The sequence below is a fragment of the Accipiter gentilis genome, chromosome 8, assembly GCF_929443795.1.
Source record: "Accipiter gentilis chromosome 8, bAccGen1.1, whole genome shotgun sequence".
Lineage (NCBI taxonomy): Eukaryota > Metazoa > Chordata > Aves > Accipitriformes > Accipitridae > Astur > Astur gentilis.
The window spans coordinates 44,207,499-44,234,306 of record NC_064887.1 but is presented as its reverse complement, the minus strand read 5'-3'; the positions used below and the strand labels follow the sequence as shown (position 1 = coordinate 44,234,306).

At 54.2% G+C, this 26,808-nt stretch overlaps 3 protein-coding genes across 3 annotated transcripts; all 3 read left to right on the top strand.

Moving 5' to 3' along the window:
• Positions 1–1,689: 1,689 nt before the first annotated feature.
• On the top strand, positions 1,690–15,858 carry LOC126041750 (hippocampus abundant transcript 1 protein-like). The gene is made up of 12 exons (XM_049807912.1): positions 1,690–1,911; positions 4,519–4,614; positions 5,894–5,956; positions 7,097–7,224; positions 7,664–7,778; positions 8,340–8,558; positions 9,278–9,391; positions 9,853–9,924; positions 10,341–10,453; positions 10,622–10,719; positions 11,286–11,452; positions 11,541–15,858. Exons 1-12 carry the CDS (start codon positions 1,828–1,830, stop codon positions 11,748–11,750), a joined length of 1,479 nt encoding a protein of 492 aa, XP_049663869.1. The 5' UTR covers positions 1,690–1,827; the 3' UTR covers positions 11,751–15,858.
• Positions 15,859–20,077: 4,219 nt separating this feature from the next.
• On the top strand, positions 20,078–23,299 carry MADCAM1 (mucosal vascular addressin cell adhesion molecule 1). The gene is made up of 5 exons (XM_049807917.1): positions 20,078–20,129; positions 20,835–21,101; positions 21,225–21,539; positions 21,906–22,583; positions 22,770–23,299. The coding sequence occupies exons 1-5, from the start codon at positions 20,078–20,080 to the stop codon at positions 22,892–22,894; spliced, it is 1,437 nt and encodes a 478-aa protein (XP_049663874.1). The 3' UTR covers positions 22,895–23,299.
• A 656-nt stretch (positions 23,300–23,955) lies between these two features.
• TPGS1 (tubulin polyglutamylase complex subunit 1) lies at positions 23,956–26,041 on the top strand. Its single transcript, XM_049807937.1, has 2 exons — positions 23,956–24,287; positions 24,473–26,041. The coding sequence occupies exons 1-2, from the start codon at positions 23,956–23,958 to the stop codon at positions 25,002–25,004; spliced, it is 864 nt and encodes a 287-aa protein (XP_049663894.1). The 3' UTR covers positions 25,005–26,041.
• Positions 26,042–26,808: the final 767 nt, after the last annotated feature.

Below are 26,808 nucleotides of genomic sequence, written 5' to 3'. Positions count from 1 at the left end.
GCCCAGCTGCCCCTTCCCCATCTCCCCTTGGCGCCAGGCTCGGGGAAAGGGCGAGGATCCTCCCAGGAAGGCTTTCGGCTGTAATGACCCCGACTGAGGCCAGCCGAGATGCTGGCACAGAGTGGACAGAGCCACCAGCCTGTCACCGAGCAGGGCTGCGGTGGCACAGGGACAACCTTCAGCAGCCTCCTGTACCACCCGCCCCCGGGGCAGCCGTGGGTCCCTGTTCAACCTTCCTGCCCCAGCCAGGAGGTGCCTGCAGGCATGCCAGCCGTGTGGCCGGGAGAGCTGGCGGAAGAGCAGACCTGCCCTTTGCCATCCATCTGCTGGAGTGCCTGCAGCGACTGCAAGCCTGCAAAAATAAGCCCTGTGGGGAGGGCGGAGAGAGCCAGCAGCTCTGTCCTGAGACGGAGGGGGTTGGGTGGGAGAGCACAGGGGACGCAGGGGCTTGATGCAAGCTTGGTTTGATTTCAGCTCCATTATGGAAACCAATTGAAATTTTAAACTTTTGAAAGCTAGGCAATAGGAGAGGCCCAGGTGGGTTGTAGCCAAAGGAAAACCTTGGGCAGGCAAGCGGGGGCAGGCAGTGATGACGACGTGCCTTAGCCGGGCAGCGATGAGCGGTGTCCCATCTCTGGACCAGCCCCGGCAGCTGTGCGATTCACTGCAGGCGCTGCGGGAGACGGAGCCCGCGCTGATGCCGAGCAGGAAAAACCAGGACGCACCGAGGTGATCTGTTATTGCCAATTTCACGGGCGCAGGCAGGGAGCAGGACCCCGGCCCGGTCACAGAACCGTCCCTGCACCTGCCTGCCCCCCCCTGCCACGGCAAGCCGGAGCTCCACCACAGGGTCTCTGCCCGGGAGCCCCTCCAGTGGCCCACCTCGCCCACCCCAGGGGTACCCGAGAGAGGGCCCGCTTCGGTGGGACGGGCCTCTGCCCCGGTCCCTTGGGCTCTCGCCGGCCCTGCAGAGCGACTGCCCTCAGCGGCCCGGGGCGGGGGCTCCGTGGGGGCGCAGGACGGAGCAGCCACCACCGTGGCGGGCCCAGCCGGGCTCAGCCCTCGGCGAAACCTCGGTCCCCGCCAAGCGCCGACGCCCGCTCGGGAGCAGCTGCTCGGCACCGGGGAGCAGACCCCCCTCCCCCCCCTTAGGCTGCGACCGGCGTCCCCCGGTAGGGGCAGGGCCGCCCGGTCCCGCCGGTGTCGGCCCATCCGGCCGGCGCCGCCCCAGGCCAGGTGAGGAGTCGCTAATGACGAGACGGAGCAGCAGCCGTTCTCCCCCTGGGCAACCCCCGCTCCCGGCGGGCGACGGGGAGGACCGGCGAGGACCGGCATGCCCCGCCCCCCGCCGGCGGGGAGAGGCCCCGCCCACCACGTTCCCGTCGTGCCTTGCGCCGCTCCGGCAGGTGCAGTGACGCCCTGGCCCCGCCCCCCCAGTCCGGCGGAAGAGGCCGCGCGCCGCCGCTCGCCCGCGCCCCCCGCCAATCAGAGGCCGGGAAGAGGCGGAGCGGCCAATGGGGCGCGAGGGCGCGGCGGCGCGGAGCAGGGCGCCGGAAGTGCCCGTCAGCGCCGTCGTCCGGGCGACGGGGCTGGGCCGCGCCGCGGGGCGGGGCCTGCGGGCGGGCCGCCCTCCGCCGCCGTCGCCAGCCGGGCCGCCGCCCTCGCCCCGCGGCGCCGCCCCCGCGCCCGGCAGCCCCGGGCCCGGCGCTCCCCCGCCCGGTGCGGGTCCGGGTCCGGGTGCGGGCCCGGGCTCGGCGCGGCGCGGCCCGCCGCAGGGAGGATGGGGCAGCGGCGGAGGCCGGCGAACGGCAGCGGCCCGGCGGCGCCATGACCGGCGAGAAGAAGAAGAAGAAGCGGCTCAACCGCAGCGTCCTGCTGGCCAAGAAGATCGTCATCCGGGACGGGGCCGGCGTGAGCGCGGGGGGTCGGCGGGAGCGTGAGGCGCGCTGCGGCGGGCCGGCGAATAACGGGGGGCCGGGGCTGGGCGCCGGGCCGAGGGCCCCCGGGGGGGCGGAAGCGGCTGCGGGGCTGCGGAGCGGGGCCTGCGGAGCCGGGAGCGTGGGGCACGGCGGGCCGGGGGCGGGAGGGGGCTGGCCGAGGGGGCCGGGAGCCGGCGCGGGGGCTCTGGGGCAGGCGGCGGACGCCGGTGGCCGGTGGGAGGCCAGGCCTCTTCTCCGCCGGCTGCCCCGCTCCCGGGGGCCGAGCCCCAGGTAGGGGCACGGCCGCGGCTGCCCGGGGTGCTGCTGCCGGCCCCGCTGCCTCGGGGCTGCGCGTAAGAGCGGGGCCCGGCCCGCGTTGCGGGGCGCGGGGCTGCCCTCCTCCAGACCGGCTGCTTGCTCCGTTTCCCTCTTTCACCGGGTGCAGGTGTTGACTGGTCGTGAGCCACCAACGCTGACGTTTTGTATTCGCTCTGAGGATGACAGGCTTTCTTCAGATCCCTGTAAAACATTTACCTCTTTTGAGAGGAGTTCTTTACCGTGGGAGAACCACCGCGCTGTCGAGGCTCCGGTAGTGCGGGCGACAGAGTCAGGCCTGTACAAAGACGGCTGTGAAGTGGGCGCACCTGAGCTTAAGGTGGTTGCAAGCTCTTTCCCTCTGGGCTTTCTCTCTCAAGAGAAAGTCGTGCTGGCCATGAGGCGCTGGCCTGCCCTATGGGCTCCTAGTATCTTCTTGCGTGTTTTTACTTTTTCTCTGTGGTATCTTTGTATTTTGTGGTAGCAGCTGTGCATCCTCTAGAGGAGTGGTTTGGTGGGGTGACCGTGTACACCAAAGGAGATTGGCTATCCTGAATTGTTTAACGACTCTAACACAGTAAGACAGTTGATAAGTGGAAGGAGTGACGTTAAGCTGTGACCAGGTTAGATCTGGACATACTCTGTAAGGAGAGATTGGCTGTTAATTTTGTTGCAGTCATGTGGTAGAAATGTTTTAACTGCTCAAGAGCGTAAAGAGGGATGATGGAAGGAAGAGGAGAGGGCTGATCTGTGGAGCAAGGTGGGTAACGATAGCTGTACTCTTAATTACTGGCTTCGTGCTGCCTTGGGGCTTCTTCCTCTACTGCAAAACATTATCTCATTTGTGTGCAATACAGCTGACTTCTTTTAATGACCGTGTCCCCTGCGGGTAGGGTGCCTCTTGTGTTGATGCTGTTGATTTGTTTTTTAAGCAGACTTCGCCTGTCTGCGGGAGACAGTTTTACTAGAGTCTGTGGACGTAAACAACGTTTCAGCAGAATAACGTCTTTTGCTGCCTCCTCTCATAGTTCAAACAATTTACAGCTGTATTAGTTATCTGAAATGCAGTATTACTCTGTCAAAGCCTGGGAGGATGCGACTGGGTAAAAGATTGCTCTTCATGTGCCAAGTTTCTTGAATTCCAGTCCCTGAGAATCTGTCAGTAGTGAATGCTGGAGGCAGGATACTGATACAGATACATCTTTCGTCTGGTCCATTAAATGATTTGTATTTCAAGAGCACAGTGTAGAAATGTTAGTCAGCTGCAAGGAAATTAATATAAAAGTCCATTCTGTTGGCCTAGAGAAATGCTCGTGGATTTGAGGTTTCCCATAGCAAATCGAGTATCCCTCTGGATGTGAGATTTGTGCAGCTGATGGAAGTTTTTTTTAACTTCTGGATACTCTTCAAGCTGCTGGAAGCTGTCTAAATTGCTGGGATTGCAGACATTTCAGGTGGTTTTATTAATAATGTATCAGGGCTAGACTACACTTCTTGGTGAGTTCAGATCATGTGGTTTGCTAATACAAGAAATGGGTTCCTGTGGAACAGCACACTGTGCTACTAAATGTTTGGCCTGTGCGGTTCCCTAATGTAATTCAGTGGAAACTTGCGTGCTTTCCTCCCATTCCTTGCTATTTGTTTTCCCTGTGAGCTTGTGACTTTGCAGGTGTGTCCTGTGTGGCAGGAGAAAACCTCCTGGGCTAGCAGCTGAGACTTGGCACTTGGAAAAGAGAGAGAACAAATGCTACCCTGAAAATGCCATGAGAAGTCTTTACGGAAAGAAAGATCAGCAAGGCCTTGAGGCATGGGGGTTTTTTAACAGCTGATCTAAGGATGGTGCCTTTCCCACCATGCTGGGTAGATGGAGTTGGTGGTGAGGAGTAAAATTGCCTTCCCAAACTCCCAGAGGCTTCTCTGGGGTGTTGCGCATGCTGCTGTCAAAATATGCAGAGAATTGAGGTGGTTTGTTTCCAGGTCCCTGAGGCGAGGATTGAAAGGCTGATAAGTTTGGTCACGTTTAGAGAAAGCATAATGATATCAAAGATATTAGTTCTTGGATAAAAAAAAATTGAGAACAATCAGCTTTGTAGGAGAGGCATGTGTTGGTAGACACTGGACGGAGAGATGATGCAGCACAAGCTCACCTGCGCTAGACAGCACTGAATGGCCTTGGGAATGGCTTAGGTCAGAGCTGACATTTCAGCATCCAAACTACAGATCTTCAATCTATCACAGATCAGGATACGTGTATTTTTTTTACTTACAGACCTCTGTTTTGCAGCGACAGGGGATTGGAGAGCCCAGCGTGTACCATGCCGTGGTGGTTATTTTCCTGGAGTTCTTTGCCTGGGGGCTGCTGACCACGCCAATGCTAACGGTGAGTAAGTCTCCCTGAGAAAAATACTGGCTCTTGTAGACTGGAGTTCACCTTGTGTTGGTGAGGGTAAAGATCTTAACATAGGCCTTTGGAGTATAGGAAGTAGAAACCAAGATGTAATGGTTTGTACCTGAAAAAGCTGGAGCTATAGTAATTTTTTATGGAGTTGGGCAATTATTTTCTTAATTATTGTAGCTTAACTTGGAGCAAAGCATGAGTTAGATTTATGAAAGCTTTTGGAGGATTTCAAGAAAGCAGGAGTGAAAGACCTGACCTGAAATTAGTAGAATTTACTGGTAGTTTACTGTAATTTGTTGCTTTTTTTCCCCCTAGGTATTAAAAAAAAAAAAAAAAAAAGGTGCACTTGGGAGCTTAATGAAAGAAAGCTGAGCAAATCTTTGACTTTTTACCCAAAGACTGTACCATTTACCCTACACTGACTTATTTAGGGATAAAAGAGATTTGTGTTGAACTACCACTATCGTTGTCTGGGGTGTTAAATCACAGAGACAATTTCCTGGCAATTACTTGCTACACCAAGTCATGCTCATTCTAGGAGAGCCCACCAGTAACTCATTCAGGACTTGCCTGAGTTATGATTAACACAGGCAGCAAAGGCAACTTCACAATAAAGTTAAGTGCAGAGGGATAGCTTTATTAAAGAAACTTGAAGTCTCATCTTGGATATTTGCCTTTAGTTAAGGAGCCGTAAACTTCTGATTTGACAACTTCAGGAAGAATTCTCAGCTTTTTAAATGCATTTTCTGGTGGTGGTATGCCAGCTCACATTGAAGTCTAACGTGCCATGCATATTTTTGACCCAATCTCTGATATCTAGGTAACTATGTGAAAGGAGTCTTTGTTTTTGCAAAGGCATTTAGAAATATAGTATTAGCTTAGTAGTATAAAATGCAAATCGAACGTATAGATAGTACAAAAGGGGGAGAGAACAACAGAAAAGCTATATTGTCACATGAAGTAAAAACAGAGGGAAATCAGATGGTGCTGGGGATGGAGAAAGGCATGTTTCAGATTATCTTAGACTTGCCCAAGCATGCTGGAATAATTTATAGACCTAGGAAGTATTAAAGAAAGTGGCTGCCTATGTTGGAGAGGGGAGGTAGAGCTCTTCACGTAGGTGCAGCTGTGGCATTGTTGGTAGTGCATTTCCCATTTTCCCTGTTTTGTGCTTTTCCAGGCATCTAGCTGTCAGGTGCTTATGGAAATTTTGCAAACATTGCTAGCTCTGTTTTTTTGGTTTTGGCTTTTTTTTTCCTAGGTGTTACACCAGACTTTTCCTCAGCATACATTCTTGATGAATGGCCTGATTCATGGAGTCAAGGTAAGGAATATTCCTTCCAGGCTTTCATTTGAATCTGCGATCAGTGCAAGAAGTGGCAAGCCATTATAATATGTGTCATTTGCTGATGTCAACCAGTATTTGACAGATAAATGTTCATATTTCAGTTTGGGGTGCTACTGGCAAACCTAATGCAAAATGAAGAATTGACAGAGCATGAACATCGGGTGACTTGTGTAGTTGATTTTACTGAGCAGTATTAACAATGTGCTGCTTGTCAGCCTGGCTTTGGGTCCATAACAGCTCTGTGTTTCAGCTGAAAATATTCTAATCAGCATGAGATCAGTCCCATATCCATATTCTGGAGTGTAACAAAATAAAAAAATCAATGACACCTGAACTTATCAGTAATAGAAGTTGAAACTAAGTGGGCCGTAGTGGGCTCTCCTGAGACAGAAGGTGGGGAGTGTGCTGTGGCACAGTAAGTTGGCATGGCAAGTTTGGACTAGACCAGCATTCCCAGGGCAGAATTGGAGGCAACTATAGCAAACAAGCAGTAGCCATGTGTTCTGACTTGGGAGTGTGGCAAAACAGATCATTAGGCCCTGGCTCTGGCAAGAGGATCTCAGAAAATGGCCCTAGAGAGGTTTGCTTCAATGTGAGTTGGGCACTCCCATATACACTTAAGGGCTCTTCCCTGCCTGTCTTGGGTTTGAAAGATGTTGAAAGGCATTGAACAATTTTATTTGTGCATAATGGCCTTGCCATCTCATCGGGCCTGTCTTGTCTCCATCTAAAAGAGAAAGCCTTCCCTAGAACTGCAGCAGATGTTAATGTGATGGAGCTGTGCCAACATCTTTTTAGGTACTGGCAGGGCAACTCCCTGCTGCACAGGCATGCCTGGGAAGACCACAGCTGCAGGCTGAGCAGTTGTAGAGAATGGGAAATAACTGGAGTGTTTAGCAGCGCCTAGCTGGTTGAACTTTTTTTTTTTTCCCTCCCTAAAAGGATGTGAGCAGTTTAACAAACTGTTCTGTTTTGGTAATATTGCCTACTTGTAGAAAATAGGAATGGATTGCCTCCTTGTATTTTTATCTTTAGATAATGTTGTCAAAAGTTCTTACTATCAACAATCAGAATTTGACTGAGGGATTTCTCTGTCACCCTGTCTGTCTTTCTTAGGGTCTGCTTTCTTTTCTAAGTGCCCCACTGATTGGTGCTCTCTCTGATGTCTGGGGCAGGAAATCCTTCCTCCTCCTCACTGTCTTCTTCACATGTGCGCCAATTCCCCTTATGAAGATCAGTCCATGGTGAGTTTACTCTTGTTATAACCGAGGGGTTCTGAGGAGAGGAATGAGTGCAAGACTGAACCGTGGGGGTTTTGCGGGTGTTGCATTTGAAGATGAGATGGAAGAGCCTGTTCAGTGGAGAAGGATGCTCAGCCTGGAGACTAATTTACTTGTCTGGTTCTACTGGAGGGTTCTGTGTCAGGAAGAAAGAGTCTGTCTTTCCTCTCCTGGTACCTATTCTGACAGCTGCATTGTCACTATTAGGGCATGTTGATGTTTCCTTGCTGTGTGGGGAAAATAAGTGATCAAACTCCATGGGTCACCAGACTGAAGCTCGATGTTCCTGAGTGCTTTCTGGTACAATGAAGTAGGATGGACTGAAGGAAGAATAAGGGAGAGGTTCTAATTCAGCAGGCATGCAGTTGCTCTCTAACTCTGCCTTTGGCAATGCCTGTTTCAGGTGGTATTTTGCGGTCATTTCCATGTCTGGAGTCTTTGCTGTCACCTTTTCTGTGATTTTTGCCTACGTTGCCGATATCACACAGGAGCATGAACGCAGCACGGCGTATGGCTTGGTAAGGAGCTGAATAACTGGCATGTCTCTTGAAAGAAATATTTGGGGCTTTGCAGGTAGGAGAGGTATAAAATTAGGGTGGGAGATTTATTGAGGCCTGAAGACAGTAGCAGTGAAAAGATGATATGTGCTTCACTAATAACATACTCTCCCTGTTCTTCTGTTTGTGATTTAGCACCGAGGGAGAGGGCTAATTTCTTTGTGATCTGAGTACCAGCAGTATTGTTGCCTATCCTTTAAATCAGCCTGGTCTGTGAGCTTCTTTGCACCGGGAAAGGGGGCAGGCTGTGATGCTGGCATCCATACAAGTAGCCCGTGATAGGACCTTTTCTATAGGGCTACTGGCAGTATCGTATGTGAATTGTTAGGATAGCTTTAATTTCCTTTTGCTAGAACTTAGCCTAGATCGCACCAAGAGAACATGTCATCTTTCTGTCTACAGGAGTCCCTGTTCACCTGGATTATCTCCGTCAAAGATGGCAAAACTAGTATCCTTGGGTTACTCTGGAGGAGAAAATAGGCTCTAGGAAGAAGAGGCTGTATTAATGTTTTATGCTTCCAGGTGTCAGCCACGTTTGCTGCTAGTCTGGTCACAAGCCCAGCAATTGGTGCATACCTTTCCCAAGCCTATGGTGATACGTTGGTGGTTGTGCTAGCTTCAGGTGTTGCTTTGCTGGATATTGGTTTTATCCTGCTGGCTGTGCCAGAGTCTCTGCCAGAAGAAATGCGCCCAGTCTCTTGGGGAGCTCCAATCTCTTGGGAACAAGCAGACCCGTTTGCTGTAAGTAATCTTGCTGATGTTTTTCTGCATGCTGGTAATGCTTATATTTGCTTTAGTTCTGCTAATTTCTCTCAAAAGGAAGATGCATTCCACAAAAGGTGAAGGATGCGAGGCTTAGATTAACCCCATTGAAGGTACAGTGTTCAACTGATGGCAGACTATGCATATCTAAAGCTGTCTAGCAGCTTCTAACTGATTTCATATAGCTACAAACCATCTAAAAGCATCTCCAGCTATCCTGAAGCAAGAGCATCTGTTGGTGGAAATGTGCCAGTTGGTGGAATGTAAATTCCATTACTTGCTAATAGTACTGTGTCAGGAGAAGTCTTTTGTGTTCCTGGCTTCTCAGGACCATTGCTAGTGATGATGAGCTTTGCACCGTTTCACCTCACCTTTGCTTGCTAGGAAGATTATTTTGGCTGTCTGAGGAAAAAGCAATTCTGATCAAAAGCACTTGACTATAAATCTGAGAAACTGAAAGGTAAAAATTCCTCATTCTAGGGTGTAAGTTGATGCAATTGTACAACTGGTCTGGTGTGTTGTGGCAGTGTTTGTATCTTCCTCTGAAATGCTGGTCTGGTTTCATTCAAGCATTCACTTCTTAGATACATGGTGACTTAAGCACTTGGATTTGCTGTCTTTGTACCTGGAGAATATTTAATTATATTAACTCCTTTTTTAAAAAAATTATTTTCATTCCCCACTCCCCTTCCCTACAGTCCTTGCGGAAAGTGGGTCAGGATTCTACAGTGCTGCTCATCTGTATTACCGTCTTTCTCTCCTACCTTCCTGAAGCCGGCCAGTACTCCAGCTTTTTCCTGTACCTGCGACAGGTTAGTCTCTTGTGATGAGGGAAGGCTCTGAATGCAGGAAATCCCAGCCTACAAATATTATCTTAGGTGCATGCCCTGAGGAAGCTCATCTTGGCCAATAGCTTAGTAAAGTTGAAGTTATAAGAAATAGTGACTTATTACAGCTTTCCTAAAAAATGTGGGAGCCTGGTGACCACTCTGTAGGCATTTCCAGGACCCTTGCTTGGCTTCTTGCTGTCCATCCTGTCCATGCCACTTTCAGGCATTTAAGGTGAGCCCAATGATTTGAAGTTGTTTCTTCAGCCAGAGGAAAATCTTACATTTTATTCCTGTGGCAGCAGGGAGGTAGTGGAAGGTGTGGTTGATTAATGTTTAAGTACCTGATAAGCAAGGTCAGTAAACATTAATGACACCGATGGAGTGGCTTTTCTTGTATGGTGCAAATCTCTTGCCTGAAAAGTCTCTCTTTGGTGTTTTCACAGGTCATTGGTTTTTCCTCAGAGACTGTGGCAGCCTTTATTGGTGTGGTTGGAATTCTCTCTATACTGGCTCAGGTGAGAAGCCATTTCTGTCTTGGCTCTAGCAGTCTGGTTATAAGAATGTCCAAAATTTCTGATAACTGGGGCTGGTGAGTTGTCAGAATCCCTGCGGCCACACAGACATCATCGGACCCATGAGTGGCTACCTGTGGTCCCGCTTTCTTACGTTTTGAATGTAGCTGTTTGTTGAATCCAACGAACTCTGGTAAACTGTGGGGTGGCTCCATGTTGCTCTGTGAAGCTCCATAGATTGTGCTCTGCCATGGACAGGGACGTGCTGGTTTCTAATGATATTATGAGAGTGGAGGAGTGCATGTGCATGATAGCCAGTCTCACAGCAGCACGAGTTCCCTCAGATTCCCATCCCTTTGCCTTCCAGTGCTGTCATCTTTCTTTGCGCTTACTTTGAAAGCACCTGCTTTTCTTTCCAGACAGTAGTGTTGGGAATTCTCATGCGTTCGATAGGAAATAAAAACACCATCCTGTTGGGACTGGGCTTCCAGATCCTGCAGCTTGCCTGGTATGGCTTCGGATCACAGCCTTGGTAAGAGTATGCCCATGCTTGTCTCCTGGCGTCAGCAGGTTTCTCCCTGCGGTGGCTCTGTGGCAGCTCCCTGTCCCCTGGCAGAGGGAAATGCTGCACTGCCGCGGTGCTGGTCTGCGGCTGGCCCTTGGCAGTTTGCCTCCTAACTGCTGCCTCTTTCTCTCCGAGGATGATGTGGGCAGCAGGAGCTGTGGCTGCCATGTCTAGCATCACTTTCCCAGCCATCAGTGCCATGGTGTCTAGGAACGCAGACCCCGACCAACAGGGTGAGTCACTTGGGGATTTGTGTAATGGGTGAGTTCCTCCCAGCAGGTGCTTGAGCTGACGCACATTTGAATTCTCAGCATCGGTGGTGGAGGGGCAGGCAGGAACGTCAGTGCCAGCTGTGGAGTGTCATTTTATTCTTAGTAGTATTGACACTCTTGTCTCTTTGACCATAGCTGATGCTTTGGGAGAGAGTTCTTAAGTTATGCATGTAGGTGTTCAGTGTTGCCTTTGAGGTAGAGAGAAGACTGCTGCTTAATAATTTGCCTGCTACATGGTTCGACCCTGAATCCTCAGACTTGGCTGTCTTAAATTCCAGTTCAGCTGGAAATTGTTGCTTGATGTGCCCATGCTCATTTTATTCTCCAAAGCAAGCCCAGCATTACTGATTTTTGTAAAACTTGATACAGAGCAAAGCTAATCACCAGCTAACCACTTCATCTGTAGAGTGGGTGTCAATCCAGATCTGAATGTTTGATCCTGTCCTTAAATATGTAAGCATCCTTGAGGAAAACAAGTTTCTTCAGAAAGCTGGAGGCATACCTTCCTTTCCTCGCTCTGTCCCCAGGTGTGGTACAGGGGATGATCACTGGAATTCGGGGTCTGTGTAACGGCCTGGGGCCAGCGCTCTACGGCTTTGTCTTCTATCTCTTCCACGTGGAGCTGAATGAAATGGCTGAGGTGGAAACTTTGGGTAAGGCCTCCAAACCCAACATGGCCAACCCTACAGATGAGGTAACCTATTCAGCTTTATCATTCCATTTGCTGGGCTGCTTCTGTCCTTGCACTTGAGCGTTAATCATTCCTCTGTTTCTCCCTACAGAGCAGCATTATCCCAGGGCCCCCATTCCTGTTTGGGGCTTGTTCTGTCCTGCTGTCGCTCCTGGTGGCCTTGTTCATTCCAGAACACAACCTTGCACTGAGATCAGGCAGCCACAAGAAGCACAGTAACGGAGCCCAGACCCATACCCACAGCCCGCAGGCCGGAGGATCAGATGGCAAGGAGCCCCTGCTCGAGGACAGCAGCGTATGAGGTTGGGAGAGAAGGACCTGGCTTGCATCTCAACTCCAGATCAAGGATGGACTTAGCCAATGGGAGTTTGGGGAGAGAGGGTGGGGGAAGAGAAGAAATGGCGTAACAGTCTGTACCACTATCAGCTAATGAGAAGGGACAGGGTTTCCCTTCAAGCCAAATACACCCAGCTGGTGCATAAAGGGAATTGTATCATCTGGTGCTGATGGAAAGGGGAGATACTGAACTGCTCCACATGAAGGGATAGTTCTTTAAAGCAAACCTGCCCTTGTACATGAATACTGAACTTCATGGTGTGACCTGCCAAATACTCGACTTGTCAGTGAAAAATTAAGGAGCTAGCATTGTCTTTGTTCTAACGTGAACTAACTGAGTTGCCAGCCAGAATAAAACAAGGCATCTGTTACGTGCCCCATCCCCTTATATAATTGGTACTTGCTCCTGATCCCATCACAACTCGGTTGGCTAACCTCGGCCCAGAGAGAGGCTTGACAGCTGTCTTGTGCAGTATGTGCAGCCTGTGCTGTGATAGTACACCAAGGAAAAAGCGTGTGCATGTGTGAGGAACAGATAGTGTAGTCAGCTGTGAGCAGATCTGCACTGCTTGAGGATCTGATGAATTTGCACATTCTGGCCCAAGTGAAACTTAGACAAAAAGAAAAAATCTACTGACTTAATGTTCTGATGAAGATAAGAAAAATTAAGAAGTAAAGTTGCAACTGACACAAGGGGCAGATGAGAGAAGGGCAACTACACGAATTAGAAATGCTTAGATGGTCAACAACATTTGTATTTCTGTTTGTTTTTTCTTTTTGTTACAGTGATGTAACATTTGTCTGTTGCTACCTCCATAGGTAGTACGTAGAAGCATTTTTCAGAAATCTTTTTCTGGAACTGTAAGGGTTGTTTAGAAAATACAGTTCTCTGAGAGGTTGGGGAAACAACTAAGCTCTGCTAAGCACTTTGATAAAGCATGGTTTCCTGAGAGAAAGGTCAAAGAAATAGCTGTTTATCTTGAGCACTTTTATAAAGCATGTTGATTTTTCCCCAAGCTCTTGCCATCTGATATTAAAACCAGATAATGACTGTAGCTTGTTTTTTCTCAGTCCAGAAGATCCTGATGGTGATGATTGCAATTGATTTGAACTTACAGGGTTGGATTCCATGTAGCATTTCTGAGCCCGCTATGAAGGCTTTTGTTGTGTTGAAAAATGGAACTGCAACCTCTGCTGCAGGGTTCAGCTCTGTTTGGAGAGAGCAGCGGATACTTGAACTTGAGTGTTGTGAAAGAAGCTGAGACAAACATATAGGGAAAGCTTGGTTGTTTATAGCTACACAGAGATATGGCAGAGGGCAGGAAACAATTATTCTCATTTGAGTAAGATCAGAAGTAATGGCATTGAGCAATCACTGGGGAAGTAAAGACCAAACTGGGAACACTTAAGCAATTAGTTGTTAAGGGAATTGAGGATACAGCGGCCAAAAATAGTCCTGTCTCAGAGCAGGGTATGTGCAACAGCTGCCATTTTCTGGCTGGGATCCCTTCTCTGTAGGTTTGCGACAGGTAACCTAGGGGAGAAAGGCCAAAAGGGAGGGAGCGCTGTCACCTAATGTCCTGGGTCTTTGCAAATGGGTAATCGTGGCTGATGCTGTGCCTGTGCAGCAGTGACTGCAAATGCCGTTTGCATCTGGGTTTAATCAAAAACACCAACTGGATGACCCTGGAGAGCATAGTCCCTGACCCAGAACTGGCACAAGCAGGGGAGAGCACTGTCCATCCCCTGCTCAGCCCTGGCAATACAGCTCGCCCTGCTCTGGGAGCATGAGGGGACATGAGCTTGAGGGTGTATTCAGTGTTTGACCTCTTCTGTGTGCTTGTCAGTGTGAGGGCTGGTTAATGTTGGCTTTGGACAAATCGAGAGCTGCAATTTTGTGTAGGTCTCGTAAACGCCTGTCAGATATTAACAGCTTGGAACCACTGCCTGCCTAGGTTGAGCTGAACTAATAATATAATGTCTGTACCAGTTTTCTGGACCAGTTAGTTATTGGAGGTGGACATTTAAGTGAAATAATTCACAGTTTGTTTTGCATTAATCTAGCCTGGTACCCAGATCCTGTAATCAGAACTGTAAGAGCAGATAATTGTCTGTGCAGAGGGCAGCCACCTTGGACTCTGAGAGTTTCCTGATGCGGATCTAATTGCAGGACTGGAGAACAGAGCTAGCAAAAAGTCTCAGTGACCTGCGGTGACTCCAGTTTTCCCAGGCTCATTGTGGTGATACTCCAAATTCCCAAACGTTATTGGGATGATCTGTACTGTGTGTGCACAGCAAGCATCTTTCCTGAAGGAAATGCAGTCACTTAAACTTCCAGACAGCAATCCCAGCTCTGTATCGCTCATAAAAATGCCTTTTTTTTAGACTGGAGCTTTACTAAGTACATCTGGCGATTCATTTATTTACACTGTATTGAAATGAACTGAAGTAAGTTTGTCCCTCACACACAAATTAAGTGAAACAAAACACCGGATCGTTACCTCGTTCACACTGAGGTACTCGGAGCTTCACGGGTAGAATATAGCAGAACGTTACAAAAAGACGAGCATAATTTATATGATATAAAGTATATAGAGATATATTTTTAAAAGTCCGTTCCTTTATTGAATAGTTTATTGAAACCATTGTGTTTCTAGTCCCGTTCCCTCTCACCGCCGCTGCTGCCTGCGGCATCTCGGCTTCTTCCCTTCAGACAGCAGCACTATCTGGGCGAGCTTCCCCCCTCGGTCCCCATCCATCATGATGCGATACCTGAGTTTCCAGCGATGCTGACATCCTCTGGCTCACGAGTAGTGGACCTGGAGTGTTTTGGTTGCTTCATCAGCCCCTGAGCTCGGGGCCAGGCGACACCGCAGGTTACTGCCGCATCGGCAGGCTGCAGCGTGGCTGTGTGAAAGGCTCCACCGTGGCAGAGGATTCTTCAGCTGCTGGGGGGGTACGGTGTCGGGCAGCTGCACCAGTGGAGTACGCTGCGGGTGCTGTTATCAGCGTAAAGGTGACTTGTACATCGGCCCCTCGCTGCACCGGCATGGGGGCCCCTCGCTGGTGTGGGGGCTGGCCCTGGGACGTTGTGTAGCCCCAAGCCTGGATGCCCATGGCACGTGGACCTGCCCTGGGAAGTGGGGGCTCTCTGTGGGGCAGGGCTGCTCGCCCTCCCCTGAGGTGTCGCTTGTTCCTGGCGCTGGGAGCAGACAGGGGTTCCCTTCCATGGTTTTGGAGTTCCTCTCACCTGGTTGGGTGGGAGCCTCAGACCCAGGTACCTCCCTTCCCCATCAGCATAGGGATGTGACCCATCCACCGTTCTGCCTTTAAGTGACAGAGGAGGACTTGGGCCAAGCGGTGACGGAGCTGAAATTACCGGACCTGAATGAAGAATGTCTCATTCTGAAGGGCTGGTAATTCTGCAGCGTCCCACATGGAGACTGGAAAACCTGTATGGAGCATTCAGCTAGTTTTGCCAATTTTTGTTACTTTATATGAAAATGCAACTTTTTTAAAAGAGCCTTTTCTTAAAATCCCCTTGATCTGCTGTGTAGTGCCTGAGCCTGGCTGTTTAACATCGGTATTCCCAGAATTCGTCTGCAGTGACTTATAGTTCAGGTTGGTAACAGCAATGCCCCAAATATAAGGCAAAAATTGGCTTAATTGCCCTTCTTCTGCAGTTCCAGTATTGATGGCAGCAGTTCAAGCGAGTTTAAGCAGATCCTGTCGCATTAAAAAACCTGTGTTAAATCATTGCTTTGTCTTTTGCCATTAATTTTGCAAAATAGTAACTTCTTACTTCACTGTTTTTTTATTCTTTTCTCTGCACTTGAATGGCTGCTAACAACTTTGATTATCTTTAAAAAGTGTGGGCATGTGGCAAGCCCATGTTCACTGAAGAACAGCAGCACTTCGCTCTCAAAGTTTACTATTGCGTGCATTTCTGTATCTCTCTTTTTTTTAAGCTAACAATGAAATGTATTTATTTTAGTTCAGGTTGTGTTTAGAACTGGCTAATCTCTCCCTCCGATGGATTATTTATTAAACTGCTGCTTTCCTGTTGTGTTGAAGTTCTCTGTCCTCATCCTTCTCCCCCACCTGTGTTACAAGACAGCTTTCCAAGCCTGCCCTGCACTTCTGCCCAGTACATCTCGACCCTTGTAAATTGTGCTGAAGAAGTTCTTAAAAGAGACCATGCATCAGGCCTTGTAAATCAACCTGTCGCGAATAGGCACAAGTTCTTGAGTTATTTCTACCAATTCCTTAAAAGGAAAGTAATCTAGAGCAAAAAGTACTTGGAAACAATTCACATGCATCCTTGATCCTAAAATAGCTATCCAGCTTTCCAGTGGAGTGTTAAAATAGCACTACCTTAACAGTTCAAACTTCTCTGGTGCTTAGGCATAAAATGTTTTGAGCCCTGATCCCACTGCTCATCCTACTGAATGGAGGCCGAGTGCTTGTGCAAGAGGAAGCGGTTTTTGGGCACTTTGTACAAGGCAACGTTTAAAATACCGGGCTAAGTAAGGAGCAGCAAAACGCTCTGAAGGAGCAAGTATGGTCTGTTGTGTGTAGTGGGCCAGTGCTGTAGCTGTCACCTTCGGCAGGCAAAGGCTTGCTGGTGGGTTTGTGTGAGTTGAGACAGGGCTGCCTGCCCCTGGCCGCCCCCGGCCCCGAGGTGGTGGAGCAGGGCCCCACACCGGGTCCCCAGCTCCCACCTCCCCGCTGGAGCCTTGGCCCGGGCCTGGTTTTTAGCGGCCCAGATTCTATTGTCTTTGTTCCCAGCCAGGCTTAATCTAGATCTTATCTTACTTATTTAAACGCTTCTTTTGGTGTTTGAGGATGGTACTAAGTGAACAATGTAATCACAAGAAGTATAAACACGTCTGGAAGTCAGCTCTTGGATGGGAACTGGTGTTTGATGACCGATATCCTGTAATGAGCTGGAAACACAAGCCATCTATTATACAATATGTTGCCTTTTGTATTTATTTCCTCTGGACTAGAGCTTATTTTCATTTTTTTCCACCTTTATTGGAGAAAGAACCCTTAGCTTGTCTCGTTTTGCGTCTCTGGAGAAAAAGGGGAGGCATTTCAATACAGCGTGGCGTTGGCTGTCCTCTCCTTGACGTGGTGGTCATTTGGGTGGCACTGGTATCGGGCGTTAGCGAGTGCCAGTGATGACAGGCCAGGGCTACACCCCGGCCCGAGGGGGCTGCGGCGCTGCCGGTGGCGGCGCGGGGGTATCCTGTGCTGGGGGCCAGCGCTCGTCCCTCTGCAGTTTGTCTCTCCCCACTGACCTGTTTTGCTTCCTGAGAAATGCCTCTGGACCTAGAGTTGCCCGGCAAGAGCCCCCTCCTCCTGCCCTTTAGGAGGAAGCATGATTGGCTTCCAGGAAAAATGTTTGGAATTCTGATTCCTGAAAACTGTCATTCCCTTTGCTCTGACCCAAGAGGTTTCCTGTTGGGTGGAAAACTGCCCCAGTGCCTCAGCTTGCTCTTTGCCCCCTGTGTCTGCAACCTGTTGATCCGCGACCTTTCCATGTCCAGGGTAGGGGGAGCTGCCTGTACGTGCCTCTGGGATGGAGGGAAGGTCCTCTGAGCCTATTAAAAGAGAGACCCCGAGCTGGTGGTGGGTTGGGAACCGTGGTGGGTCACTGCATAGGAGGCAAGGGGGAGCTCGCGGCCAAACCTGCGCAAGCTGCCTTGGGGGCCCACTGTCACATTACTCTGAGCTTGGATGAGTCTCCTGGCCTGATAACTGTGCCGTTAGAGCTGGCCCTTGTGGAATTGGAGTATTATCAGGTTTCCATAACTGATTTCTTCCATGATCTGTGTTGCCCATCTACCCGCGCAGCAGAGGCCAGGGCAGCTCCTGTGGCTTCAAGTGCTCTGCAAGCCCTGAACTGGAGGAAGTGCATCACGAGGTGCTGGACTTTCTGGTAACTATTAATCTCCTGATGACCAGTCTGGGAAATCTTCTTTTTAAAAGAAGGACTGCTCTGTAAGTGCTCAGCTCTGGTTTGGACGCTGATTTATGATTTTTCTTTTCTCACCTGAAGCGTCATATTGAGGGGTGCCCGGGGCTTGGGGTGTGATGCTGAGGGCTCATGGAGAGCCGCCTCTCACGGGAATGCCAGAGTCCGGTCCCTGATGGCCACGACCACTTTGCCCCTGGCTCGCAGGCAGAGGCTGTGCAGCTCCGCAGCCCCTGGCACTATGCATAGACCTGGCAGCCGGTGGGCACCAAAAGGACAGGACTGATCCTCCCAGGACCTGTTGGTGTCGGTCTGTCGTTGCAGGAGCCCCAGCAGAAAGCTGCACCAGACCCCTGCCAAGGGCATCTTCCAGAGCTTGGATAATTTTTTTTTTTTTAACTGTCTGTGTTTTGCCCCTCCTGCCCCCAAATCCTGTAGCAGCGAGCATGGTCCATGCGGACAGTATTTCCCTTCTTTGAACTTTTATTTGGTGACATTACAAAGCAATCCTTCCCCTCATGAAGTAACCCATCGCTTGATGCTTACTTACCCTGTCCGCACACCACTGAGGGTGTGCAGCCTGTGCAGCCCTGACCGTTCCCTCCTGGGGCTCACCCAGGATCTTCGCTCACCCATCACCCACGGAGGGTCCGGCGAGGTGGCCTCATGCACTGAGTGGCTGCCACAGATCTGGGCTGCAGGAGCAGGAGGGGGAGGCGAAACCCTGGCACCGCGTGTGCATCCTCAGGCGTCCTGAGCTCGCTGCTGGGAAGAGCCCAGCCAGCATGGGAAGCAGCCCTGGCTGTGGCTTGTTCCACACCAGGGCTGGGCCGGGGGCTCCGCGGCTGCTGGAAACTCCGGGAAGTGGCTCTGTTAACACAGGATGGAAGGAACAAAAACTCCAGAGCCATTAATCACCCGACATTGGCTGAATGTGCATATTTGATGGTGGCTGTTTACAGAGAACTTCCCTTGCTCTGAGGCCTCCCGGACCATCAGAGGATTAATTACCTGGCCTCCCGAAAGGATGCACGACGCGCCCAGTGCCCGGAGCTGCCTCTCCTGAGAGTTGCCTGATGGGAAACAGCCAGGTCCTGCGCGACCTTCTGTGACAGGAGGTGCAGGGCTGGGCACGTCCCCTCCCTCGGTCCTTCAGCACCTTCCCCAGCCTCGGCCCCAGTCCGGCGGGACAGGAAGGGGCACAATCAGGACCGTCTCTTCCCAGGGAGCTAGGTAGGAGCGAGGAAGCGATGCCAGACCTGCCATGAGACAGAGGACAGTCACTGAGGCTGTGCCACGGTCTTGGGGCTAGATAACGTGGGGTAATCAACATCTTCCATGTGGCAACACTTTCTCCATCTATACCATAAAACCAACCCTCCCAGGAATGCCTACCTTCATCCTTGAAAACACCCTGTTCTGGGAATAAATGCTGTTTGCAGCCATGCTGAGCAGCACTCAAGCCTGGGGCAGGACACCTCCTCCCTCTGCCCTGGGGATGCACCTTTCCAAACCCCATGTTTTGGAGCAGTTGGGGCTTTGGTCCAGGTTCCTCCTGAGTGCAACTTGTGCCACTGCCCAGGCTGCAACGGGGGCTGCCCGCTCCCAAGGCTGTGTTCCCACAGGGGTCCTGGTGGGACGTGCATTGGGCAGATGCTGCAGCTGGGGGCTCCCGTCCCTCCGCCCTGCATGCCAGCTGCAGGCAGCTGTGCTCACCAGTGATGCTGAACATGGGCCCTGGCCCCACTTTTGGGGCAGGTGTCTGAGACAGCCCCTCTCATAGACAAACGTCCCCAGTCAGTCCCACGATGGTTCATTTCAGTTGTTGGTGTTTGGGGCATGAAAAGGGCTGCTTTGCCAGGAGCTCTGGGTGGGAAACGGTGGAGCCCAGTGAGAATCGGGGAAGGGATGGGATCTTGGCTGTGTCGTGGGGTACAGGTGCCTGCACAGGGCTGCCCAGTGGGGTTGATGGGGGCCCCTGCAGCCACACAGGGACCCTTTGGCCCAAGGGATCTCCCAGGTTTGGGGCTGCTGGCACAGCCCTCGGCTGCGGAGCTGGGTGTTGTGCAAGAGTTGAACTTGGAAGAAAATCAGAAACCTCCCTCTGGAAATACCCCTCTGGCTGGAAAGTCGTGGAGGCCCCAGGGCTGGTGCTTGCGGGGGCGGTTCCTAGAGAGCTTAAGAAGGGCTGAGGACGGGGCTGGCGGCCAGAAGGAGACAGCCCCAGCTGGTGGCGTTCGCTCCCTGGAAGGAGAGAAGGAAGGAAAACCAGCCCTTGCTGCTGCCCTGCCCCGCCGCTGGCTCTGCGGGCAATGGAGCTGGATCCTCTCCTCCTCCTCCTCAGCTTGCTGTGGGGCTGCAGCGGTGAGTGCCACGGGGGCCAAGAGCCGTCCTGATCCTTAACCCGCCGTGCTGCCCGGCCCTGCCTGCTGCTCTCTCTGCTTTGCCACATGGCGCCGCGGGCCAACGCGGCCCCAGGGTCTCCCCATTGCTGAGCCTCGACAACCACCATGTCCCATGTGCGTCGCTGCTGCAGCCCTCCTCGTCTTGGCGCTGCAGCCTGGCGCCGAGCCGCAGAGTGTGCTGCTGTGCAAGCGACAGCATGTGCCTGGCCTGGGTCCACTGTCCCACTGCCAGAACAGCAGCAGTGCTGGTGAAGGATGAGAACTGGGGGGGGAGGGGCGCTTGGGCTCGTTTCCCCAAGAAATGGCTGGAAAATCTCAGTGGTAAACCGAGACGGATCAAGTGGCAATGCCTGCGACGGAGCAGACCCGGGCTGGCAGTCACCACAGGCATGTTGGCTCCGCGACACTCCCGATGCCTGGTGCCAGAGAAACAGTTGCCCTGGGACAGCAGCACTGCAGGAGATGCCTTGGCCGCCCCTAACTCGCTAATGAGCAGTGCCCCTGCCGTGGTGATCGGGATGGAGCTTATGCGGTGCCTGAGCGTGACCATCCACTTCTCAGCAAACAGGGGAACCAGCGTCCCGTTTGCCTTGTAAGGAACTGGCCTCTGGTGATTGTCTGTCCCCTTCCCTAAACTCCGCGGTTTCCTCCTTCCTCCACCCAGGGCGACCTGCTGACAAGCTGGCGGTGACGCCGCGGGAGCCGGTGGTGCGGTATGGGGGCTCAGTGCAGCTGAACTGCTCCCTGGCCTGCGTGGGAGGCACGGTGCAGTGGAAAGGGCTGGACACCAACCTGGGGAGCATCGCCTCCTTCCCCACCCACAGCATCCTGCATGTCAGCAGTGCCGTGGTCGCCATGGCGGGCACCAAGATCTGCCAGGGCACATGCCATGGGCAGCACTACCAGCACGCTGTCAACCTGAAGGTCTACGGTAAGTATTCCCCAGCCTATACCTCGTCGCCTCCCTGGCAAAGTCCTGGTCCCTGAGGCAGCCAGCTCCCTCCTGGGCTTCGGTGCCAAAAATCACCACTTGATGCTGCAATTCCTCTCTCAGCCCTCCCGGACACGCTGCAGCTGGAGACAGACCCCCGTGCCCTGGAGCCGGGGCAGCCCGCCAGACTGCGCTGCTCGGCCCGGCAGGCATACCCGCTCATGGGGCTGGTCCTCACCTGGTACCGCGGGGACCAAGTGCTGGAGCAGCCAGACTTCGATGTCACGGAGACTGATGAGGAGCTGTTTGACATCGTGTCCACGCTGCTGGTGGCTGGGGAGGAGGTGGGAGAAGGGGTGGAGTTCAAGTGCAAGGTGACACTGAGCATCGGACAGGAGACCCTCACCCGGGTGGCATCTGTGGCCGTGAGCGCTGGGGGTGAGTGCCAGCGTGGGAGCTGGGGACCTGGGTTCGCACACTGCCCCGTCCACTGGAGCTGACCCCCCCATCGCCCTGCACTGCTTGAAATAGCTTTGCTGGAATGGGAACGGCCCCCGTTTCTGCACCGCTCTGCAAATTTCCCATCCTTGTCCCTGTCCCCGCTGCTCTGCCAGGGGTGCCGGTTTGTTCCCACTCGCTGCCTCTCCCTGCCCGGGACAGCTGTGTTTGTGGGGTGGAGGAGGAGGGGGCTGTCGGGCAGCGTGGGCAGAGGGGGCTGCCACCCCACGGGGATAATGTCTGCCAGAGAGGCCCCATCCCAGCTCCGAGCCATGGCAAGACCGCCATGACACACTGTGTTCACAGCTGTGACAGAGCAGCCGGTGGCCATGGCCACCTCCGCGGCGAGCCCCTGGACAGTGGTGACTATGACGAGGACCCCCAGCACAGCCGGACCCGTGACCACCACAGCGCTGCCCCCAGAGCCAAGTGTCCCCACACATGATCCCACCACAGCCCTGGCCACCACACCGCGGGAGCCTGATGCTGATACCATCCTGGAGCTGGCTGCTGCCACCGAACCACCTTCCACAGAGGGCCCTGCTCCCCAGGACCTTGTCGCAGGCAGTCCCACGGCATGTCCAGCCACCACCACGCTCCCTGGCTCCACCACCATGAGCCCCCCAGCTGAAGCGCAGGGGACGGCTGTGGATGGCATCAGCTGGGGGTCTCCCTCGACGGAAAAGGGGACAGGGCCATCCGTGGGGACAGTGCCCGCCTGCACACTGCAAATCTGGTCGCTGCCTCCCAATGGGACGCGGGGCAGGGCCCTGCGCATCGAGTGCCATGCACGGTGCACTGGGAATGCCACTGTCCGCTGGCTGCAGACCCCCGTGGCCCTCTCGCAGTACCGGGAGGAGGCGGTGGGCAGCAGCTCCACACTGCGGCTGGACCACGCTGAGCCCCAGCACCAGGGCCACTACCAGTGTGTCCTGCTCGGCCACCGCTCCCAGGTGGTCAGTCTGCAGCTGATGGTCTTGGATGGTGAGTGGTGGTCTGCAGCTCCCTCTCCCATACCCCCCATTACTTGGGCTTGGGGTCCACCGAGTTGTGTTAGTGCCGTGCTGGGGGGTGTTAGTGTTGGTGCTGGGGGGTGTTACGCCCACCCCTTGGTATTTGCTGGTGTGGGCAGTCTGTGTGCAATTACAGGTCCTTCTCATGTCTCTGCAGAGTCGTTCAGCACGGGCCCTGCCATCACCGTGGGGACAACGGTCTCACTGTTGGGCCTGATCGTGACTGGTGTCATGTCTCATCGCCTGTGGAAACGATTCAGATCTCAGTACGAGCTGCCCTAGGAGTGGGAACTGCCTACAGATGCCCACAGCCCTCCAGATGAGTCCCTGCTGTCGCCGCTTCTGCTCCTGGCCTTGCCCAGCCCCTGGGACGATGAGCAACCGACGGATCGCGGCGGGGACTGGTGGAGCTGGTGGGGTGCGGGATGCTGCTGTGAGACCTGAAAGAAGAGCAGCCCCCACCCCAGGACAAGCGCTCTGGGACCCAGAGACCTCCAAGGAGCTGCTGCTTTTGAAAACTTTGTCCCTGCCAGAGGCTGCTGCTGCCAGGGATGCTGAGGGGCTTCCGAGGGGACAGACCGTGCTGGGAACCGCTCGGCTCCCGGGCAGGTAGCCTGCTGCTCGGAGGAGCTCGCCCGCGAGTCCTGTGGGAGAAAGGAGAGCCTCGGGGCTGCCTGCGGGACGGGAAGGCTGGAAGGGAGACAAGCAGAGGGATCCTCAGTGATGGGGGGACGGGGATGGGGACGGGGACCCTCCCGGGGCTGGATCACGCCCGGCCGGCGCTGGGCACTGGGGTGGGTCCGGCCCTCGGGGGCTGCTCCCGGCACCCACGCGGATGGGCGGGAGAGCGTCGGCCGACCCTCGGTCACGACAGAGGAGTCGGAAGCGGCCCTGGGGGGGGCTGCCTGTCTGTGTCTGCGTCTGCGTACATCTACCTCCCCTGGGCGCGGGCGGAGGAGAGCGAGGCCTCGGCGTGCGGGGCGGGGTGCTCCAATAAAGGCTCGTTTCTCTTTGAACCCTGCGCAAGTGTCCTTTCGGCCGGGCCCTGCGGCCCCCCCACCGGCTCCGGGAGGTCCGGGCGGCGGCGCTGGCCACCGGGCGGCGCTCGCTGCGCGCCCCGTTGCTAAGGGCGGGGCACCCGCCCGGAGTAGCCATGGCGGCCGGAGCGCCCCGCCCCGCTACGGCTGCCAGGGCGGCTCCTTTGCCCACACGCGAGATGGCGGCCCGCCGCCTCGCCCAATGGGCGGCGCGCTCGCCTGCCTTCCCGCCCGCCGATTGGCTGCTAGTGTGCAAGATGGCGACGCGGGCACTTCCGCAACAGGCCTTCGCCGCCCGCAGCCAAGATGGCGGCGTACGAGAAGCGGCGGGCGGCTGCCGCCCCGGCCCCGGCGGCGGGCAGCGGGCTGGCGGAGCCGGCTCGCGCGGCGGCCGGCGGGCTGGAGAGCGAGGCGGAGTTCCTGCTGCGGGCCGGCGTCACCGCCATGGTGCGGGAGGCGCTGCTGAAGGTGCTGGAGGCGCGGCCCGAGGAGCCCGTCTCCTTCCTGGCCGACTACTTCGAGCGGCTGGTGCTGGGTAGCCCCGGTGCGGCAGGCGAGGCCGCCGCGGAGCTCCCGGGGCCGCCGCAGCGCCTGGCCCGGGCGCTGTGGTACGTGCGCCTGGCTCACCACTCCCACAGGTGCGGGCGGCGGCGGCGGCGGCGGCGGGCGGGCGGGCGGCGGACTACAGCTCCCGGCGTGCCCCGCGGCCGCGGCTGCCCCGCGCCGGCGGGCGGGTGCCCGGGGCACGCCGGGAGCTGTAGTTCGGGGCGGGCGGGGGACGAGGTGGCCCGTCTGTCTCTGTGTTTGTGCCGTGTCGCGACAGGACGGCCTTCGACAGCAACGCCGGCGCGGCCTACGAGGTGCTGGGCGCCGGCGGCCGGCGGCGGAAGGCGGGCGTGGATGGGCGGCTGTACAGCGAGCTGCTGCGGGGCATCTGCCAGCACGGGGGAGCGCCGGCGGAGGCGGCGGCAGCGCTGCTGGGGCGAGTCCGCTGCCGTGACCACGAGGCCGTGCCTTTCGATGTCTTCCGCTACGGCGTCCTCACCTGCTTCGTGCTGCTGGAGTTTGCGGCCAAGGCGGACGCACTCTTTGGCGTCCTGGACGGTGGCTCTGGTGCCGCCGATGGGAGGGTCTGCCAGGCCGTGCTGCGGGCGCTGGAGGATGCGCTGGGCACCGGCAACTTCTCTCTCCCCAGCCGCTACCTGGAGGCAGGCTCTAAGCTGGGGCCAGATGGCCTGGCCCTGGCCATGGACCGGGCGCTGCAGGAGAGGAAGCTTGGCACCTCCATGAGCAGGGATGAGTTCCTGAAGAAAGCCACTGCCTTGTTTGTTGCAAGAGTGAAGCCCATTGAGTAATGCCCAGGCGGGAGCAACACTGTCTGTGTCCGCTTTGAACCCCTCAAGTGCCCCGTGCAGAGCCGTTCATGCAAAGGAGGCTTCGGACCCCGGCGCTGAGCTGGATGGCGAGCTGGGAGGGGCTGCTCAGGTGCCGTGTAGAAGGACCGGGTCTGCCCAATGAGATTTTCCTCCTTTCCATGCTCCCTTCCTTGTTCCGAGTGCCGCAGGTGCCCAGCCATCTCCAGTGCTGGATGTGTCCCTGTCCACTGTGCCTCTCCCAGCCATGGCTCCTCCAATCTAGCTGGCATTAGTAAATCTTTTCTAGGTGTTAAGTGGGGACTTGCAAGGAGGCCTGTAAACTGTAGGGCAATGTTAGCCATTAAAAATGAGCCAGAATGAAGTGAATGTGGGCCTGGACCTCCAGATATCCCACAGTTTTGTTCTAGCCCTGGCAATGTCATGTTTTGCAGCTTCAGTGGGGACCTTTGTTTCTGCTTTTGGGTTTGTTTCACACCTGTCTGCAAAGTGTGGGGCGATGCTCATCTACCTCACAGGCTGCTGTGAGGATTCGCAGGTAAATATGGGGCTGATCCACAGTGTGAGATAAAGTGTTATTTTATTAAGCAGAATGTTTTAAACACACAGCAGATGAGAAACAGCTAGCTGGGGAGCAAACCTCACTGGGAAGGGCTGCGAGCCAGAGGGGGTTCCGCCTCTCCCAGCAGCCGAGCTGCGAGGTGATGAGCTGTCCTTGCTGTCTGCTCTCATGGTGTTTACCCAACTGCCTCTGGCCACTGTGGTCGGGACTCTGAAGATTGAGGCTCATACCTGAGCGATGACTTCTCAAGCGAAGCTGCACTGTGAAGCTGCAGAGTGCTATGGGACATGGAGCACTGGGTCAAGACAAGACAAACCCCCTTCCCTGAGGCTGTAGTTTGCTTTTGAACAGAGAAGCGTGTTGAACCATGTGTTATTTATTTGAACTTGGCTGTGTTAGTTATTTATACTGTGCAATTATTGGTTTACTGTAAGACATTAAAGCTTTTTATTATTTTTTTAGGGGTCAATTTCTTTACTGCCTGGTGGCACGTAGCACCAGAATGAACCGCAGCAGCTCTCAGATCCGTCATGTAGTCTCTGTCTTAAGGGGCCAATGTCAGCAGCCTGTAGCAGCCGGCCCAGCTGAAGGCATGGGGGTGCAAAGCACTTGCAGTAACTACCAAAAAAAAAAAAAAAAACCAAACAGAAGAGAAGCTGGGAGGATGCCTTTCATGCTCTGGGATGTTTGGTTTGTTTTTCTGAGCGGATGTTTTGATCCCTGCAGCCAGGAGGGGCACTACCTGGAGCTGGACTGGGTGAGGCTGCAGGCGGTGGCTCCTGAACGAGGTGCAGGTGACGGGATGTGACACAAGGGGAGGTGGGAACTGGTGATGCTGGGAGAGATCTTCTCTGCTGAGCCCGTGCCAGGAGCAGCCTCTGCTTGAGTTCTAGATGCTGCCTTGTAAAATGCAGTAAAGTATTGCATAAGTGTAGTAATTGTGCTAAGTGCTTCCTCCTGGCTGACAGGTGTAATCATCTGGCGAAGCATCAACCACTTGCGCTAAACGCTGACCCGAAGGAGCATGGCTGCGTTGCAAGCAGCAGGGCCGTCATCCGGGGTGGGATTTAGCGTCGGTCAGTGTGCTGAGGGTGTCCCGGGGAGCCTCCCGCGGGCGGGGGGGATCGGGGACCCCGGCGCAGTGAGGCCTGCGCAGCCGCTCGGGCCCGAAGTGGAAAAGACCGATCTCTGAGGCAACCCTCGCGCGTGCGATAGGTTTGCTCG

What these genes read in the sequence shown, in the direction of transcription:
- LOC126041750 (XM_049807912.1), top strand. Translation starts at nt 1,828, where the DNA reads ATGACCGGCGAGAAGAAGAAGAAGAAGCGGCTCAACCGCAGCGTCCTG. An exon ending in GCCTGATTCATGGAGTCAAG is followed by an intron (nt 5,957 to 7,096) that starts GTAAGGAATATT and finishes TGTCTTTCTTAG; the next exon opens with GGTCTGCTTTCTTTTCTAAG. An exon ending in AACAAGCAGACCCGTTTGCT is followed by an intron (nt 8,559 to 9,277) that starts GTAAGTAATCTT and finishes CCTTCCCTACAG; the next exon opens with TCCTTGCGGAAAGTGGGTCA.
- MADCAM1 (XM_049807917.1), top strand. Translation starts at nt 20,078, where the DNA reads ATGGAGCTGGATCCTCTCCTCCTCCTCCTCAGCTTGCTGTGGGGCTGC. An exon ending in TGTCAACCTGAAGGTCTACG is followed by an intron (nt 21,102 to 21,224) that starts GTAAGTATTCCC and finishes TTCCTCTCTCAG; the next exon opens with CCCTCCCGGACACGCTGCAG. An exon ending in GCAGCTGATGGTCTTGGATG is followed by an intron (nt 22,584 to 22,769) that starts GTGAGTGGTGGT and finishes ATGTCTCTGCAG; the next exon opens with AGTCGTTCAGCACGGGCCCT.
- TPGS1 (XM_049807937.1), top strand. Translation starts at nt 23,956, where the DNA reads ATGGCGGCGTACGAGAAGCGGCGGGCGGCTGCCGCCCCGGCCCCGGCG. An exon ending in CTGGCTCACCACTCCCACAG is followed by an intron (nt 24,288 to 24,472) that starts GTGCGGGCGGCG and finishes GTGTCGCGACAG; the next exon opens with GACGGCCTTCGACAGCAACG.